The sequence below is a fragment of the Malaclemys terrapin genome, chromosome 2 (genome assembly GCF_027887155.1).
Source record: "Malaclemys terrapin pileata isolate rMalTer1 chromosome 2, rMalTer1.hap1, whole genome shotgun sequence".
NCBI lineage: Eukaryota > Metazoa > Chordata > Testudines > Emydidae > Malaclemys > Malaclemys terrapin.
The window spans coordinates 121266103-121282980 of NC_071506.1; the positions used below are offsets into that span (position 1 = coordinate 121266103).

Sequence of the window (16878 nt, forward strand, 5' to 3'; positions counted from 1 at the left end):
GATGTTTTTCTACATTTTCAAATATATTGACTTCAGTTACAACACAGAATACAAAGTGTACAGTGCTCACTTTATATTATTTTTATTACAAATATTTGCACTGTAAAAATGATAGACAAAAGCTATAGTATTTTTCAATTCACCTCACAAGTTCTGTAGTTCAATCTCTATTGTGAAAGTGCAACTTACAAAAGTAGATTTTTTTGTTACATAACGGCACTCAAAAACAAAACAGTGTAAAACTTGAGAGCCTTAACAATTCTCTCCCAAGGAATTCAGTCACAAATTTAATTAATGCATTTTTTTTTAACGAGTGTCATCAGCATGGAAGCATGTCCTTTGGAATGGTCACTGAAACATGAAGGAACACATGAATCTTTAGCGCATCTGGCACGTAAATATCTTACGACACTGGCTATGACAGTGCCATACGAATGCCTGTTCTTGCTTTCAGGTGACATTGTAATTAAGAAGCGGTCAGCATTATCTCCCATAAATGTAAACCAACTTGTTTGTCTTTGTGATTGACTGAACAAGAAGTAGGACTGAGTGGACTTGCAGGCTCTAAAATTTTACATTGTTTTATTTCTGAATGTAGTGGTTTTTGTACATAATTCCACATTTCTAAGTTCAACTTTCATGATAAAGAGATTGCACTAAAGTACTTGTAAAGGGGGAATTGAAAAATACTATTTTTTTTAATAGTGCAAATGTTTGTAATACAAAATAAATATAGTGAGCACTGTACATTTATTTTTTCTGTTGTAACTGAAATGAATACATTTGAAAATGTAGAAAACATCCACAAATGTTTAAATAAATGGTATTCTATTATTGTTTAACAGCGCGATTAATTTTTTTAATCGCTTGACAGCCCTAAACCCTACTTATTACCCCTCTGGGTTTTCAAGGCCATGTCAACACACTGCCCTTTTATTCCATGCTCCTTTCAAGATTTAATAGAAAACAAAACCAAAACTATGAAGTCACAGGACTGTCTGAAGGCTATTACATAACTTTGATTTAGCTGGTTGTAGTGCTCTCTTACACTCCTAGCACCTATAAACACAGCAATGCCTTGTTGCAGCAACTCTAATCCTTTGGCACCAGCAGACATAAATTTTGTTGCCACGCTAGGATGATTTTAAAAATTCTCTGCAGCCTTATCCCAAAGGATAACAAGGTATTTCTTCAGTTAAATCTAGCTCTCGCTCTACTCCATATACAAAACAGGAAAGAACAAGTTTCTAATTCCGATCATATCACAGATTTGGATTGCCTGATGTGTCATTTTAATGCAAGAAGTATCAACTCGGCTTCTACAGCACCAAGATTACTCAAATGTATATAGATTTCCGCTCGATCAAGCAGATACCTCCCTACCCTCCAAATTTAGTTTGGGCAAAGTAGGGAGACAAGGAAGGATGAATCTTAAGTATATTTGTTCCAAAGTATAAGAGATGAGTGTACAGAGCACAAGTCAGCCACGAACCTGGTAGTTCTGACAGACTGCTCCTGTTCCAGCCACAGCCGCTTACCCAGCAGTCCTGACAGCGCTATTACTAGGAGTCACGTCTTGTCTGCAGCTCATGGGCACATTACAGTATCCCTAATTGTGGCTGAAGATGACTTTTTAGTGAGGGAGAGCTATTATAACTCAGAGAACATTAGTTAAGATTCTCTTCTTCAAAAATGTACTACTTGTAACATATCTTCACTGATACTCTGGAATATCTCTATAAAGACCAAGAGTGAGACAAGGAGAAAACTTCACAATTGTCAAGTGTTCCAACAGCAACCGTATAATAAAGTGATTCAACCAAAACAGTTATTTCTGGAAAGACACCCTGTAATTACAGCAAAAGAGTTAGATACTCTCAACCTAGAATATACACTGTGAACCCAGCAGGGTAAACCTGGACCCAGTCAAAAGGGTGAGTCAGTAAAGCTGAACTTTGCTTAAGTATGCAAGAACATATATCCCAGTTGGTTTGACCCAGAAAGCAGAGCCATGTTGCTAGGAAATTACTCTTTTTATAAAAATTGTTTTCCAAGCTTACAAAATTCAAGGCAGATAGGAAAAAAATAAATTCTGCTCAGATATAAATTTTCTAAAGCATAAAATAACACATGGAAATTTCCATTAGTTACATACAGGCAACACAGACCCTAGAGATGGGGATCACCATGACTCGTGTTGCTGGAGACATCATTCAGCACCCATTCTCTATCTCAGAGGTGGGCAAAGTACGGCCCGTGGGATCCTCCTGCCCAGCCCCTGAGCTCCTGCCCCGGGAGGCTAGCCCCTGGCTCCTCCTCTGCTGTTCCCCCTCAGCTCGCTCCGCCGGCAGCGCAATGCTCTGCGCGGCAGGGCTGCGAATTCCTGGGGCAGCGCAGCTCCAGAGCCCGGCCTGACCCGGTACTATGTGCTACACGGTGGTGTGGCTGCTCTAGGGAGCGCGGTAAGGGGGTGGGGAGCAGGGAGGGGATGGATAGAGAGCAGGGCAGTTCAGGGTGGTGGTTAGGGGGCGGGGGTGTGGATAGGGATCGGGGTGGTCAGAGGGCAGAGAACAGGAGGGGGGTTGAATGGGGCAGGCAATCAGGAATGAAGGGGGGTTGGATTTGGTGGTGGGGGGCAGTCAGGGGCAGGGGTTCTGGGAGCAGTCAGGGAGAAGGGGTGGTTGGATGGGGTAGGGATCCCAGGGTGGGGGAAGAGAGTCAGGAATGAGAGGAGAAGTTGGATGGGGGGCAGTCAGGGGCTGGGGTTCCAGGGGCTGTCAGGGGACAGGGAATGGGGGGGTGGATGGGGCAGGGGTTTCAGTGGGGTCATCATGGAGTGAGAAGCAGGAGGGGTTGGATGGGGGTGGGGCTGGGCCATGCCTGGCTGTTTGGGGCAGCACAGCTTCTTGTAACCAGCTCTCCATACAATTTTGGAAACCCAATGCGGCTCTCAGGCCAAAAAATTTGCCTGCCCCTGCTCCATCTACACATAGGACTACTATTCTCATAATTTAAAGGAGAAAAAATTAGCAAAAGTTGAAAACTCATTTTGTTTGGGTGGTTTTATGAAGTGCTCTGTACTCAGTCTCTGCTAATCAAGGTACATACTTTCCTCTGTCCTGCTAGAGATAATGCTCTTGATCAGCTAAGTGACACCCTGCTGAGGGCTGATCTGCACACAAAACTTGCACTGTCAGAGTAAGAGTTTAAGGCTAGATCACCTAGTCTTACCGTGTGTATATCACAGGCCACCAACACCGCCCAGCTCCTGCGCACTAAACCCAACAACCAATTCAACTAAAGGTGTGATTCAAATTGATTTAATTCAATCAATGCAAACTTGTGTGTCAACTTTCCTAAAATGATTTGCTTAAAAAAAAAAAAAAAATTGAAAAGCTAAGTTTAAATCAATTTACAATTGTCCACACAGGCCTTTAAATCAAATTGTGCGTCAGCAACCTCTCTTTTGCCATCCTTGTGAAAATTCACCCAACTGTGGCCAATTTATAAGCCTCTGAAAAATAGTTCACACATACTCAGTAGAGAATTTTGATTTTAGCTTCTAAAATCTCCAGAGATTCCATTCTCGCTAAGCATGCTCCATCCCCTCAAAGCTTCTGTTGCTGACCAGACAGCACATGCACCATCCCTACAAAGCAACTGAGAATGCTCCCTCCAGCCCAAGGATACAAGGCCAAAGCCAGACTTTCCCTATAATGGCTACTCGGGGCCAGGCTCTGGAACAGGGGGCCTGTCTCTGCTGTGCTCTCAAGGCCCCCATTGAATATTTTTAATTCATAAGTCCAGAAGTTGAAGCATAAGTGAACATGGTTTCCATTATCTACATTACATTTCCTCTGCAACTTGTACATCACAAAGCATAAAACCCACACGTTTCATGATATTTGAAATTCAAGATCTAACCATCCCAAGAAGATGAAGAATTAAACATGAAAACAGACTACAATTACTTTTACCTCAGGCCATACATAGTTATGTGATAGATTTAAAAGTTATTTTAATGGCACCACTATTATTTCATTCTTGTAGCTTAAGCAATTACTGCTATAGTATGGCGTACACATGCACACTATTCATCATAGTATATGGATACTCACACTGCCTCTCATACAATGAGACTTTATATAAAGAGTTAGGGATTAGATGAAACAAAACAAGCCCTCAGACAAGTTATAAACGTTAGGCCTTGTCTACACTGGTACTTTACAGTGCTGAAACTGCCTCGCTCAGGGGGGTGAAAAAACACCCCCCTGAGCAATGCAAGTTTCAGGGCTATAAAGTGGCAGTGTAGACAGTGCACCAGCGCTGGGAGATCTCCCCTCGTGGGGGTGTTTTTACAGCGCTGCAAAAGCTCTCTCCCAGTACTAGTGCCGCGACTACACAGCCATGTTAAAGCACTTTAACGTGGTAGTGAAAACATACCCTTTAGTTAGGTACTTTTCAAAGGCGCTGAATTATTGACAGCCCTGAAGATTGAATTTCCTATATAGCCAAGGAACAGATAAAGCAATCAGCAGCAGTTCAAGCTCCAGATAGTTCCTCCCCATGAGAATTGAGGTTCATCTTTTAAGGGCCAGAAAATTTGTTATGGGCACTTTGGCCTCCAAACTTGCCAAGTCTAGAGCTTCTCTGTTCAGAGTGCTAGCTAGGTTGGTAGTTATGTGAACACCCATTTACTGGGAACTGGGCTGAGACCAAGTTCTTTATACCTGGGTAAAACAGGCTAAGTACCAACTGGGTATTTCTGTACATTAAGGAAAAAGCCCCAGAGCAGTATTTCCTCCTATCTTTTGTTGTATATTCTAATAAAGAGTTTCTGAAACTGAGAGGACAATTTTCATACAAGAATGGCTTTCTTGTCTATTTTAATATGAGGCCTAAGCAACTCCTGAAAAAATGAAAAACAAATCCTTTCCCTCTTTTCTTGCTAACCTGTTTTCTCTTAGGATGCTACAAAAGAATAGCTGCATTTTGAAGACTGACTATTCCATAGGGCTTTCTGCTTTTGCGGAGTATGAGCAGAAACACAAGAAAAGCTGTTTGCTTCCCATCAGCATGTTTACAATATTCTTTTTTTAAAAAGCACAAAAGTGTATCGTTTTTGTCAAAACTGTTTCCCACGGAAAGTCTGCCCCCCTCCACCCCAACCCTTCCTTTAATTAAAAGATCAATTTTAAATGGCGTTCAATTTCCTCTGGCTATTGTTCCAAAGAGGGAGGAGTATCCCAAATCCAGAACTTTGTTTTACATATCCTGGCTAAAAACAGCCTAAACAGCTCATCCTTAGATGTGCTCATTCTCAAGCAGCAGCTTAGTAACTATGTTTCGAGTGACCAGATTTACTGAAAAATACAGACTGTTCTCAGAACTATATTATTCCACAAGCCCTCCTTCTCCCCCTCAAAAAAACAAAAAACAAAAAAAACCCCAACCCCCCCCCCACACACACACCCCCACCCCCACCACAACAACACTGTATAGTAAGTATTTTGGTCCAGTAACCGTAACCTGCTCTCAACTTTGTTTATGTCTCAAGATAAATACAGTTAACCGGCTCTGTGTTATGATGGCATTTGTGTATTATATAGGGCTGTCAAACGATTAAAAAAATTAATGATGAATCGCCGTTTTAATTGCGCTGTTAATAGAATACCATTTATTTAAACATTTTTGGATGTTTTCTATATTTCCAAATGTATTGATTTCAATTACAACACAGAATACAAAGTGTATGGTGCTCATTTTATATTATTTTTATTACAAATATTTGCACTGTAAAAAACAAAAGAAATCGTATTTTTCAATTCACCTAAGTACTGTAGTGCAATCTCTATTGTGAAAATACAACTTATATGTAATTTTTTTTTTAAATACACACACACACACACACACACACTGCACTCAAATATAAAACAATGTAAAACTTATTTACCTTGCAATGCTGGCTACAAAAGTGCAATGTGAATGCCTGTTCTCACTTTCAGGTGACATCAAATAAGAGGGCAGCATTGTCTCCCATAAATGTAAACAAACGTGTATGTCTTAGTGATTGGCTGAACAAGAAGTAGGACCGAATGGACTTGTAGGCTCTGAAGTTTTACATTGTTTTGTTTTAGAGTGAGTTATGTAACAAAACAAACAAACAAATCTACATTTGTATGTTGCACTTTCATGATAAAGAGCTTACTCTACAGTACTTGTATGAGGTGAATTGTAAAATACTCTATTTTTACAGTGCAAATATTTACAATCAAAACAATAAAGAGAGCACTGTACACTTTGTATTGTGTTGTAATTGAAATCAATGTATTTGAAAATGTAGAAAAATATCCAAAAATATTTATAATAAATTTCAACTGGCATTCTATTATTAACTAACAGTGCAATTAAAACAGATATTAATCATGATTTTTTAAAATCTAATTAATTCGTTTTGAGTTAATCACTTGAGTTAACTGCGATTGAGAGCCCTAGTATTATACCTTAAATGTTTTCTACTTGGATAATTAGCACATGACCTGTTAAGAGTTCTGTGTTATGGCCTGGAAAAAAGACAAAATTTTAGTTTACACAAGGCAAGCAATAGTTTCCTGAACACGTTCAATTGTTGCATTCCTCCAAAGATAGAATCTCTTAAGGAAAACTCAGGTTTGTATTACTTTTTAAGCAAAACATAAAAATTTTAAAAAGCTATGTGTTCTTGAGCTATAATTTTCAAAATATTACTGAGACTGTTGATTGCAAAATAATTTGCCAGATCTTTCCTCTTCTGGAATACAAGCACTACCCTTTAGGACTTGCCTGCTCTATTGCTTTTAAAGGTATTTTTAAACCAGTTAGTGATATGGCTGGCTCTAAATATTATTCGTTTCCATACATGGTTAGCAGCCATGCTTACAAGTACTGACTCATGACATACACAACCTGGTTACAGGAAGACAATTAATACTTATTTTGCAGAGAAGACAGGACCTGCTAAAAGTGCCTGGTTAGCAGGTCCTTCCTTCCTTGCCCTGTGGAGCAGCCCATTCCAAAGTGAATTCCTCATGTCCTCTGGCACGGTGTCCTCCAAGACAGTAACAGTTGCCCAAATTTCAACAGAATGTAAAACTCTGTAGGAGTTAGGCAGCATGATGGATTTGGGATTCACATACACGACTAGTACATGTGTGCTGTGACAAACTTCTAAGGACACAACACAGACTGGTTACAAACACACTGTACTATGGACTGTGTAGAAGAGGGTCTCATTCTTGAGGCATTTTATTCACACTATTTCTAGCATCTAGAATCCTTTCAAAACTTGTGTTTTTTTTTTTTTTTTAAAACCACATCCATTCCATACCTTTATTTCAACAAGTTGCATGACTTCTGGGAAGACTTCAATGCAGTTGGAGTGAGCAATCACAGTATGCATACGTCTACAGTTCATAATGGTTGTTGGAATGGCTTTCAATTTGTTCCCACTAATATCAATTTCTTCCAACTCCTCAAGCTTGGCCATTTTACTATGAAAAGAAAGGAGATTAAGGCATTTTTTTTTGTAAGTTCTCTTATTTTTAAATTTTACGCTTAGTGTTTTTTGTTTTTTTTTTAAATTGTAGGCCCATACTGTTGTAAGAGATCAGTGTCTGCCATCTTTCCTATCATGTCATGTCAGCAAGGTTACATCACAAGGCCTCAATTGTTCTATTTGTGTCGTTAATTTCTTAATTTAAAAATTCTTGGTGTTTATTTCTATTTTTTGTTCATATTTTTCTCTTTTAATATTAGTTTTTTCTTTTCCTACTCTATGCTCTTTCCTTACCTTTCCCCTGGCATCCTGCTTCCATTCCCTCTCGCAGAATGCTTGCTGAGTTCCCCTCATTTTGTTGCTCTCTGCAGAGCAACCTGTATTCTCACTCTTTCCCCCCCCTCACCCCCATGTGTTACTCCCTGAAAGCAGTGTGCTAGGGAGGATAGGGAGGAGTGGCATGTAGTGCCCTCGTACCGATGGGAGGAAGGAAAGAATTTGAAGGAAGGGGTGAGATGGGGCACTAGTGTCAGTAGCCTGGCTGTGCGAAATGTCGATTCAGGACAGATATGATATACCTTCTGGAATCTGGTGGCACCCCAGTCTTACCCTTGGCTTGTCCACACTTAAGAGACATTCTGGATCAAAGTAGGGTGTGAATTTAAGCGCAATAGATAATCCAGAATAGCGGACACTAATTCCACAATCAGAGTGTCTTTTTCTGTTTTAGTTTAATCCACTTCTAATCTGGAAAAAGGCACTTATTCCAAAATAAGCATCTTCATGATGTGCTATATTGGAGTAACTATTGTGGTCAATTTTGCCATGTAGATAAGGCCTCGGTATATGTGTGGAAAGCGACCAAGTTATGCTAACTATGTGGAAACAGCTTCCGGATTTCCATAACGTGGCTGCGATAAGAGAGTGCACTGATTTTCCTTAGTTGAGAATAGCACACAATCTCTAGAGATAAATTCACAAATTAACATACAAAGCGCATTCGTTCCTGCGTACAACATGAGGGCATGTAGTTACACACATTCAAGTGGCAATGGACAAACCCACCATTATACAGGCAACGCGCACATGCGCTTAAAAAACAAATGCAACACTCCAATTTGTGAACAAAACCTTGCTATGAAAATATACTCTGCATTTTCCACTTAAGACTGCTTTCTAATAAAGAGACAAGCAGCATTAAGAAGTTACTTACCTCGCAGGAAAGCTCTGTAACCGATTGTAGGCCATATGCAGGATCTTCAGGTGTGGATGGCCCGTTAACAAGGGCACACATTTATCTGTGAGGTTGTTATTGGTCAAATAAAGTTCCTGTAAGATGCTGTTGGTCTCTTCAGAAAGGGTAGATGGAGGAAGTGTTTCTAGTTTGTTGGCAGAGGCGTTCAAGTTTCTCAAGCTGCAAAACAAGATTGTACATGTAGTTGAGTTACTGTATTGTTCATCTTTCTTAATTTATAAACACCACCACCAGAGATTTACAGAATGTTACATTCAGAAGCAGAAAATTGCAGGAAGTGGTCAGAAGACCGTTTAGTTTTATACACGTAAAGTAAATTTCCATTTAAATGGTTAAATTAAGTAGTGAGAGACTTTGCGCTCTTGGAGGTAGCATGGATAAAAAAGCATTTTCTAGTACTCACTGGACCATAGATGGCATTTCTAATGTAAAGTATGAAACGCATTATGGAACATCTATTTACAGCATGGGAAAGCTGGTTACACAAACATGCAAGGTAAATAGTAAAGATGTACCAGGCAATAAGGGCTGGGTGGCTTACCCTGTTTCCCCGAAAATAAGACAGTGTCTTATATTAATTTTTGCTCCCAAAGATGCGCTAGGTCTTATTTTCAGGGGATGTCTTATTTTTCAGAAATGAAAAATGCCTTATTATCGGTGGATGCCTTATTATCGGGGAGGTCTTATTATCGGGGGGATGCCTTATATTACAACGAGAGGCAAAACTGTAAGTAGGCCTTATTTTCGGAGGATGTCTTATTTTCGGGGAAACAGGGTAGGAGTTAAAACTTTTCACTTCTACATCATTGTTTAAAATCTGACAGATACCAATAGTGACAAGAAGTGGTTACTATTATACATTTGTTTGGTGGCCTATGTGTCTAAGTTCTTGATGGGTACATCTTATCCCCAGACCAGGACGCCTCTCCCCTCAATGCTCATAGCCAAGTAGTTGGCATTCTTAATTATTTCTGCAGTCCTAGTTGAGAGGCCAAGGACTGAATAAGCAGGAAAACTGAGTCCTTCTGCCTCCCTCAAAAAAAGCTTTTGCAGCCCTGGGATGAGATACAATTGACACTGGTGTGGAGAAGGTTGCACTGCCTGTGCTTTACCTATATAGATCTGTAGACAAGGAACTCATTTGTTTAAATAATTTTAGTGCTAGACTGATACATACAGTAGTCTCAAGGGATATCTGGCAAATAGATACAATGCTTATTGGAAAAATATCTTAATGCCACATATATTTTACAAGACAAATGGAAAAACTTTTTTCCCCACTATTTACTTTGCAAAGAGACTGCCTTCAGGAACACACTTTGCTGAATAATGAGGGTGTGTGTGTGCGCGCACGCAAATATACAGCATCCAGTCTCCTGAGATCAAACTGCACTGTTCTCATCAACTAATGAAAAATGACAGCTGCAACAGTCGAAGTTATTTTCAAGAAACAGAAGATCAACTATGTTAATTTGGTAGACAAGAAAGCAGGTCAGTACCCATAAAACAAGGGAACAGAACACAAATTAAAAATATAAAGTATTTGTGTCTGAGGGAAGAAGCAATACTGCCTGATTTATTTCATGAGAAAGGTATGAAATATTGATAAAACTTTCTTTAGTCATCCAACTACATGAGGATTCACACCAAACGTTAAGGTTTATTAATGAATGAAACGGATTTCCAAGAGAATTCACAGCTGCAACCTGTTGAACCTTGTCCACAGAAAATAAGGGTTTACACACTATAGAAAAGTCACACAGAATGCTGAGGGATTAAAAATTCTTTCCATTAAAACAAAAAACTCCAGGAGCTCTGAAGAACTGAAAGTAGGTTAACTAGTTTACACAGATTTCAAAGGAGTCCACTAACGCAGAAAAACGCAGCTTAAATCAACAGTCTCATTTGTTATTCACAGGAGCTGTATGACTTGCTGGAAAAAGATTGCAATTGCAAGGTTTTATTTTTATTTTAATTTTTTTAAAACAAATCCCCCCCACCCCTCGACTTCATCCTTTAGCAAACAAAAATACATTGTCTGTTCAAAAATGGATTACAAAGCATAAGCATACTGAACCAAACAAATTACTTTACTAAATCACAAGAATGCACACCTAATGCTAAAATATGAGAGGTTACTGTAATAACTTACGTTGGCAACAGCATTCTTTTAGTCTTCTCTTTTCTCCCCATACAGTATTTTATCAGGTATGATCAAATAAATTCTCAAATTAAAGGTGCTGTTAGTGATTTAAAAACATTTACAAAGCCTAAACATTCCTGCAACCACCATTACTGAATGGTCGGTTTTGAAAATGGTTTAGGCTCTTACCACTGAGCAACCACCTACTTCCTGTGCTGCGCTACTACAGTTGCAATCAGTAGAGCTACTCAAGCTTGATCCCCTTGGAAGAGAGGTCTGGCAGTACAGCTTTCTTGCGGAAGGGGGTCTCAGCCCTCCACCTGGTCCAAAACTGTTCCGGTGACTTTCAGAGCACAATGCCAGGCACACACATTTGCAGGGCCTGCAGCAGAGAGTGGGGTTTCATGGGGATTTGACTTGTGTTGTGGAGAGAAGTAGTGCTTTCTTGGGGACCAAGTTCTGCTGGCATAAAGGGATATCCTGCTATTTTACTTCATTTCTTGTAATATGCAAGGCTCTAAGTGCCCCTGTTGCAAAGGTGTGTCTATTACTGCATGAATCCAAACACACAGTAACTATGCAGAAACCCTAAAGCAGAGGGGTTAAGCTATTTGCACGCAGCAATTCTAAGGCAGTAGAGCTGGTCGAAACTAGAATTTCTGTTCTGTGGAAAATTCTGATATTTTAAAATTTACACTGCCCTTCCCACTGTTTAGAGATCCACAGCCTGGGCTCCTCTATGCCAAGCAGAATGCTGGCACAGTCTTTCCATACCGCTAAAGATTGGGATCCTCAAATCTACGCTCATTTGTTCTATCCTCCTTTCCTTTGTATAACAGTGTTTTTTTTTTTTTTTTTTTTTTTAACTTGAGTGCACATAGTTACAGTTTCCACATTTGTGGTTAGGATATCAGATCCTACGTTTTTCATTCTCCTTCCCCTCAACCCCCCCATTCTATAACTTAGATCACCACTGCTCATTAACATTCCTCTTTAGAAGATGTCATTCCAAACTGAGGGTATGTCTACACTGGAAACTTCAAAGTGCTGCCGCGGGAACGCTGCCGCAGCAGCGCTTTGAAGTGTGAGTGTGGTCGTGCGCAAGCGCTGTGAGGGCTCTCCCAGCACTCCTGGTAATCCACCTCCAAGAGGGGATTAGCTCTGAGCGCTGGGAGCACAGCTCCCAGCGCTCAGAGCCTGTCTACACTAGCGCTTTAAAGTGCTCAGACTTGCTGTGTTCAGGGGGGTGATTTTTCACCCCCCTGAGCAGGCAAGTTAGAGCGCTATAAAATGTAAGTGTAGACAAGCTCTTATACTGTTTTTTGGGACACTGAAGGATTCATAAAAATGCTCTGCCAGCAATTCTGAACCACATACCCATATATAAAAGGACAATATTCTCAGAGGGGAGGGCTTAATGAACGAATGGTTTGAAATAATGTAAAACAACATTAACTCTAAACTAGTTGTACATAAAATAAGTTGATAAGCGTCCACAGATAAATTTCCATCATGCTGATTTAACTGACTGGTCCTAGTCAAGGCTATCCTGAGGCTACGGCTACACTAGAGAGCTCGCAGTTGCACCGCTGTAAGCTTTTAGAGTAGCCACCCTCAGCCAATGGGAAAGAGCTTTCCCGTCAACTTAATCAATCCACTCCCAGCGAGAGGTGGTAGCTATGTCTTCAGGAGACGCTCTCCCCACCAACATCATGCTGTCCACACTGGCGCTTAGGTTGGTGAACTTATGTCGCTCGGTGGGGGGGCCTTATTCACACCCCTGAACGACATAAGCGGCAGTGCAGACATAGCCTGAATCCTTAGAATTAATCCTCAAACCTCCATTTGGCACTGCCAGCTACCATGTTACATTTGTTTCATGTTCCATCAATGCCCTCTGAGGCCACAGTGCTGGGAATTAACTTAGATACAAGTATTGCCATCTTTCCAGTGCCTGTAGTCAAAAACCGTTCCATGTGCCTGCAGATATCCCACTCATATCACTATCAGATGGAACCAGAATGTCAAGCATGAAAGCCTAGTCCAAACTTAATTGTTTTTCCTTCAGACTCCACCCACACACACACCACGCACACATATGAAAAAGTACAGCATCAACTTAAGAACTTGATTCCACTACTCTCATACATACCAGAATACAATAGCCAGGAAATATGAATTAACAGTTACAGAGATAAAAAAGAAAACATAAGTCACTGGCAGCAACACAGGAATTCTGTAGCTTTGACAAAGTGCAAGGTTTCCTCTGGGGTAATAAATATTGAGCTCCGGTTGGAACAAGTCACCTTCAGTTTTATAGGGTATTAGGCTGATACCTTTGATAAAGGGTCACTTATTTTTTTTCAACCACACACCTAGGCAAAATATAAAATTGTCCCAGAGAACACACACAATCAGGATAGGGCTTCACTAATTCCGCAGAAGTAGATCTCTCAACATGTGTGCAGTTTACATAAAGTGTTAAACTACTTCAACTAAAAGAGTGATTTCATCTTGAAAATCTACTTACTACAGGAGAGGCAACAATCTTCAGTTAGGAAAAATAATTAAGAGATTCCAAAATATTTCTATTGGTATCTAGCTGTATTGTATTCAAGACATAAATTTGGATAAAAATCCTCAAATTTGTATAGTATCTTTCTCCCCAAAGTATTCTGAAGCATTTTATAAACTTCACAATGCAGCTACCAATGGAGCGTAACATGGTAGCTGTTTAGAAATGCACAGCTATATTGTGGAATTGTTTAAAATAGCAAGGTAAAAAAAGATTGTATCCAATAAGACAGACAGGAAATTTAAATTAAAACAATCCTGTTTAGCTTGCAAACAGTGACATATTCAGTCAGAGGTGGTATAGCTGCAAAAACACTGCAGAAAATTAAATGGAAATCAGAAGAATCCAGGCCAATATGTACCCCAAGTATTAAGATCTCAGATGATACAAGTTAGAAAAGGAAACCATTTTAAGTATCTGTAAAAAATGCTCTCAGTATATGAACATCTAATACCATCTACAGCACAGAAGTGAAATGGAAACAAGTTCCATAAAAGGGAAAATCAGGGAAAATAAATACTAAATAGATACCAATCTTGCAGAACCGACCAATTCTGGCACGACTGTTCTAATTGAGAAAGGGGTGGGGAAAGTACATCCCAATCCCCCTCTGAATCATCCTACCAATGGACCGCCAAAAGTACACTATCCAGATCATCTCATTTCTTCCTTAGCTCTTGCCATCTTACCTACCTCCCCTTCTCCTGTCCCTCGTGCTCTTATTCCCTAATCCTCCAATGAAACTGCCTTCCTGTCTCCAGAGTATCTGTTTCAGTTGATCATCTTCAGGTAATGAAATAGGAAGAGAGGGGAAGATGATAAAACTATGTTAAATTATGTGCAGAAGGTTTGGGTATCAATCATTCAACTTGTCATTCCCCGCTCCCTCTCCTGATACAAGAATTACGAGCATATGCAGCACCAGGAAGTAATGGGGAATGTTATGGTGTGACTCAGTGGTGCACAGAAGTGGGATATATTAAGTGCTAGCAGTATCTTTTTTACATCGAATATTTTCCAGCTACCCAGCCCTGGTGTGGGATCAGCACCCAGATGAAGCTAAAACCTGACATGAAAGATGAACACATTCTGAAGAACTAGCCCACATATATCAATCATCCTCAATAGACACCCTACTCTCAACAGCTGTACGATCCTAGACTCACCACTGATGCTATATACTCCAACAGAACAGCTGCCAAAAGCATCTTTTACACCCAAGTCTGGCCAGGAGCCTTTGTCCCTCATCTTAACAGAGGGATTCATGTATGTGTGAATTCACACAGGCTTGATTGCTGCTACTAACTCAGAAGTAGAAACACTGAAAAAACTCTACCTAGTACTAGAGTACTAAGAGCCCACTTGTGAAATAACACCGTTACGGTGAGTATGATACCCACCATTCTGAATGCTAGAATAAGTCAAACATCATCAGTGAACCTGGTTACAACTCAGTTGTCTCCATACAGTTAATCACAGTTCCAATCTGTAGCACAGAACAGAGTAGACTTAATACATGACCAAGTGAAAGCCTTGGAGCCAAGTTTGTAAGCAGGTGTATGGAACTGAATTGTAACCAAGCTCCGTGACATAGTTGTATTTAAAAATGTGGCCTTAGTTTAAAAAGGTATTGATCTACCTTGGGGACCACCTCTCTCTCTCAGCAACCAAGGCCTTCCTTGTTGGATGCACTCCTCAGGAACAAATGGATCTTTCTAGGACAAGAGGAAATATTTTGGGCAGCCGTCCCATGGCTCTGGAACCATACCAGCTAAGAATGATTACAAACCTTATTGCCCCCTCAAAGAATCTTTGCCATAGCTTTCCCACAACAAGAGGAGAACGAGGGGACAATAAGGTTTGTAAGCATTCTTAGCTGGTATGGTTCCAGAGCCATGGGACGGCTGCCCAAAATATAACATTTCAAACCAATGGGAAGTCCAAGGAGACATTGCTACATATGATCCATACTACAAATTTTAACTGGATCCAGTGACTGTTTTAGGCTCCAACTATACTACTACCACCACCAACTCCTACTGTCTAATTTCCCCATGCAAAATCAGTCTCCCTGAAACCTGGTGGCTGGACTCCATCTTTCTTAGTCCCCTTCTTACCACACCTATAGGTGCCACTTTATGCTATCCTGAGCTGATATTGTTTATAGTTACAAAAACTGATATGCTTAATTGCTTTTGCATCTGCCCATATTATATTAATATACTGAAATGTTTTGCATTGTGTGGATCTATAGTTTAACTTGAAGCTGACCAGTGACCAGACCGAAAATTTGTAGAAAAAAAATCAGACAGACATAAAAGGACTAAAGGAATCTGGCCACTACCAACAAATGAGGAAGCATTTGGAACTTGGGGTTATGAGAACCCAGATGCACAGATGAAGGTTAGACACATTTTCTGGCAGTTTTTCCACCAACCCTAACATCCCTAGGAATTCTCCATTTTCATAGAAGCATCTGCTAGTGGGACATGAATTGACTATCTGCCGATCTCTGTAGTGCTCAACTCAGCCAAGGAAATTCCTACCAACATGATCAAGATCTATACCACCATCAGTATATTCAGAAGCAATTTCTGTCCTGTCAGGTGAACTTAGTTTCACAGACAAATCCTCAGGAGCTTATGGTCTAGTAGACATAATGGAAGTTTCTCCACAAATCTGATACTGTAATAGTTTAAAAATAGAAAACTAATTTTAATGAAAACTAGTGCATTACATTCCTAAGCTCTATTTGCCAATTGAGAATACAAATTTTGTTTTAATTTTTGTAGGAGTTTGAGGAGGATGCCATTAAAGGTTTGCTGCAAAACAGACAGAAGTTGGTAAATATCTTATTGTTTTTCACGATGCACTGATTTTTCAACATGCATTGATGCACTGATTTTTTTTTTGTTTTTTCAACCAGGTGTTGTGGATGCTAAAAACAAACGCTGTGTTAAAATTAAGGCACCTCAGACCCACTAAAATCCAAGGATATCTGGAGTTCAAGGAAGATGGAGAGGTCTATGAACTGAATCACTTTTTCTATCATCTTCCCTTGGAGGGTATTCAAAGTGCTATACAAACAAAATCCATCTCCACAGACTCCTGGATGTAGGTCTCATTTTATAGATGGGGAAATTAAGGACCCCTGGGGTATAATGATCTGCCCAACATCATATGCTGTAGAAAGACTGTGGCAGAGCTGGGACTTGAAACCAGTTGTTTTAGCACTCACTCCTGTGCTTTAATTACATGGTCACAGGGTGATGCTGCCCTACAAAGCAGTTTGAGTGAATTTCAGCCATACAATTCTTTCAGTTCATGTTTTTAAAATCAACTCCAACTTTGAGGCCTAATCTACACTGGCC

General features: G+C 40.0%; 1 protein-coding gene across 1 annotated transcript in view; it reads right to left on the reverse strand.

Annotated features, from left to right (window-relative positions):
* PHLPP1 (PH domain and leucine rich repeat protein phosphatase 1) overlaps positions 1 to 16878 on the reverse strand; it is a 222859-nt gene that overhangs the window by 18924 nt on the left and 187057 nt on the right. Inside the window, exons 11-12 of the mRNA XM_054019563.1 lie at positions 8748 to 8948; positions 7367 to 7529 (exon numbers count right to left, since the gene is read on the reverse strand). Coding sequence (XP_053875538.1) covers positions 7367 to 7529; positions 8748 to 8948 — 364 coding nt within the window. The remainder of the gene's footprint in view (positions 1 to 7366; positions 7530 to 8747; positions 8949 to 16878) is intronic.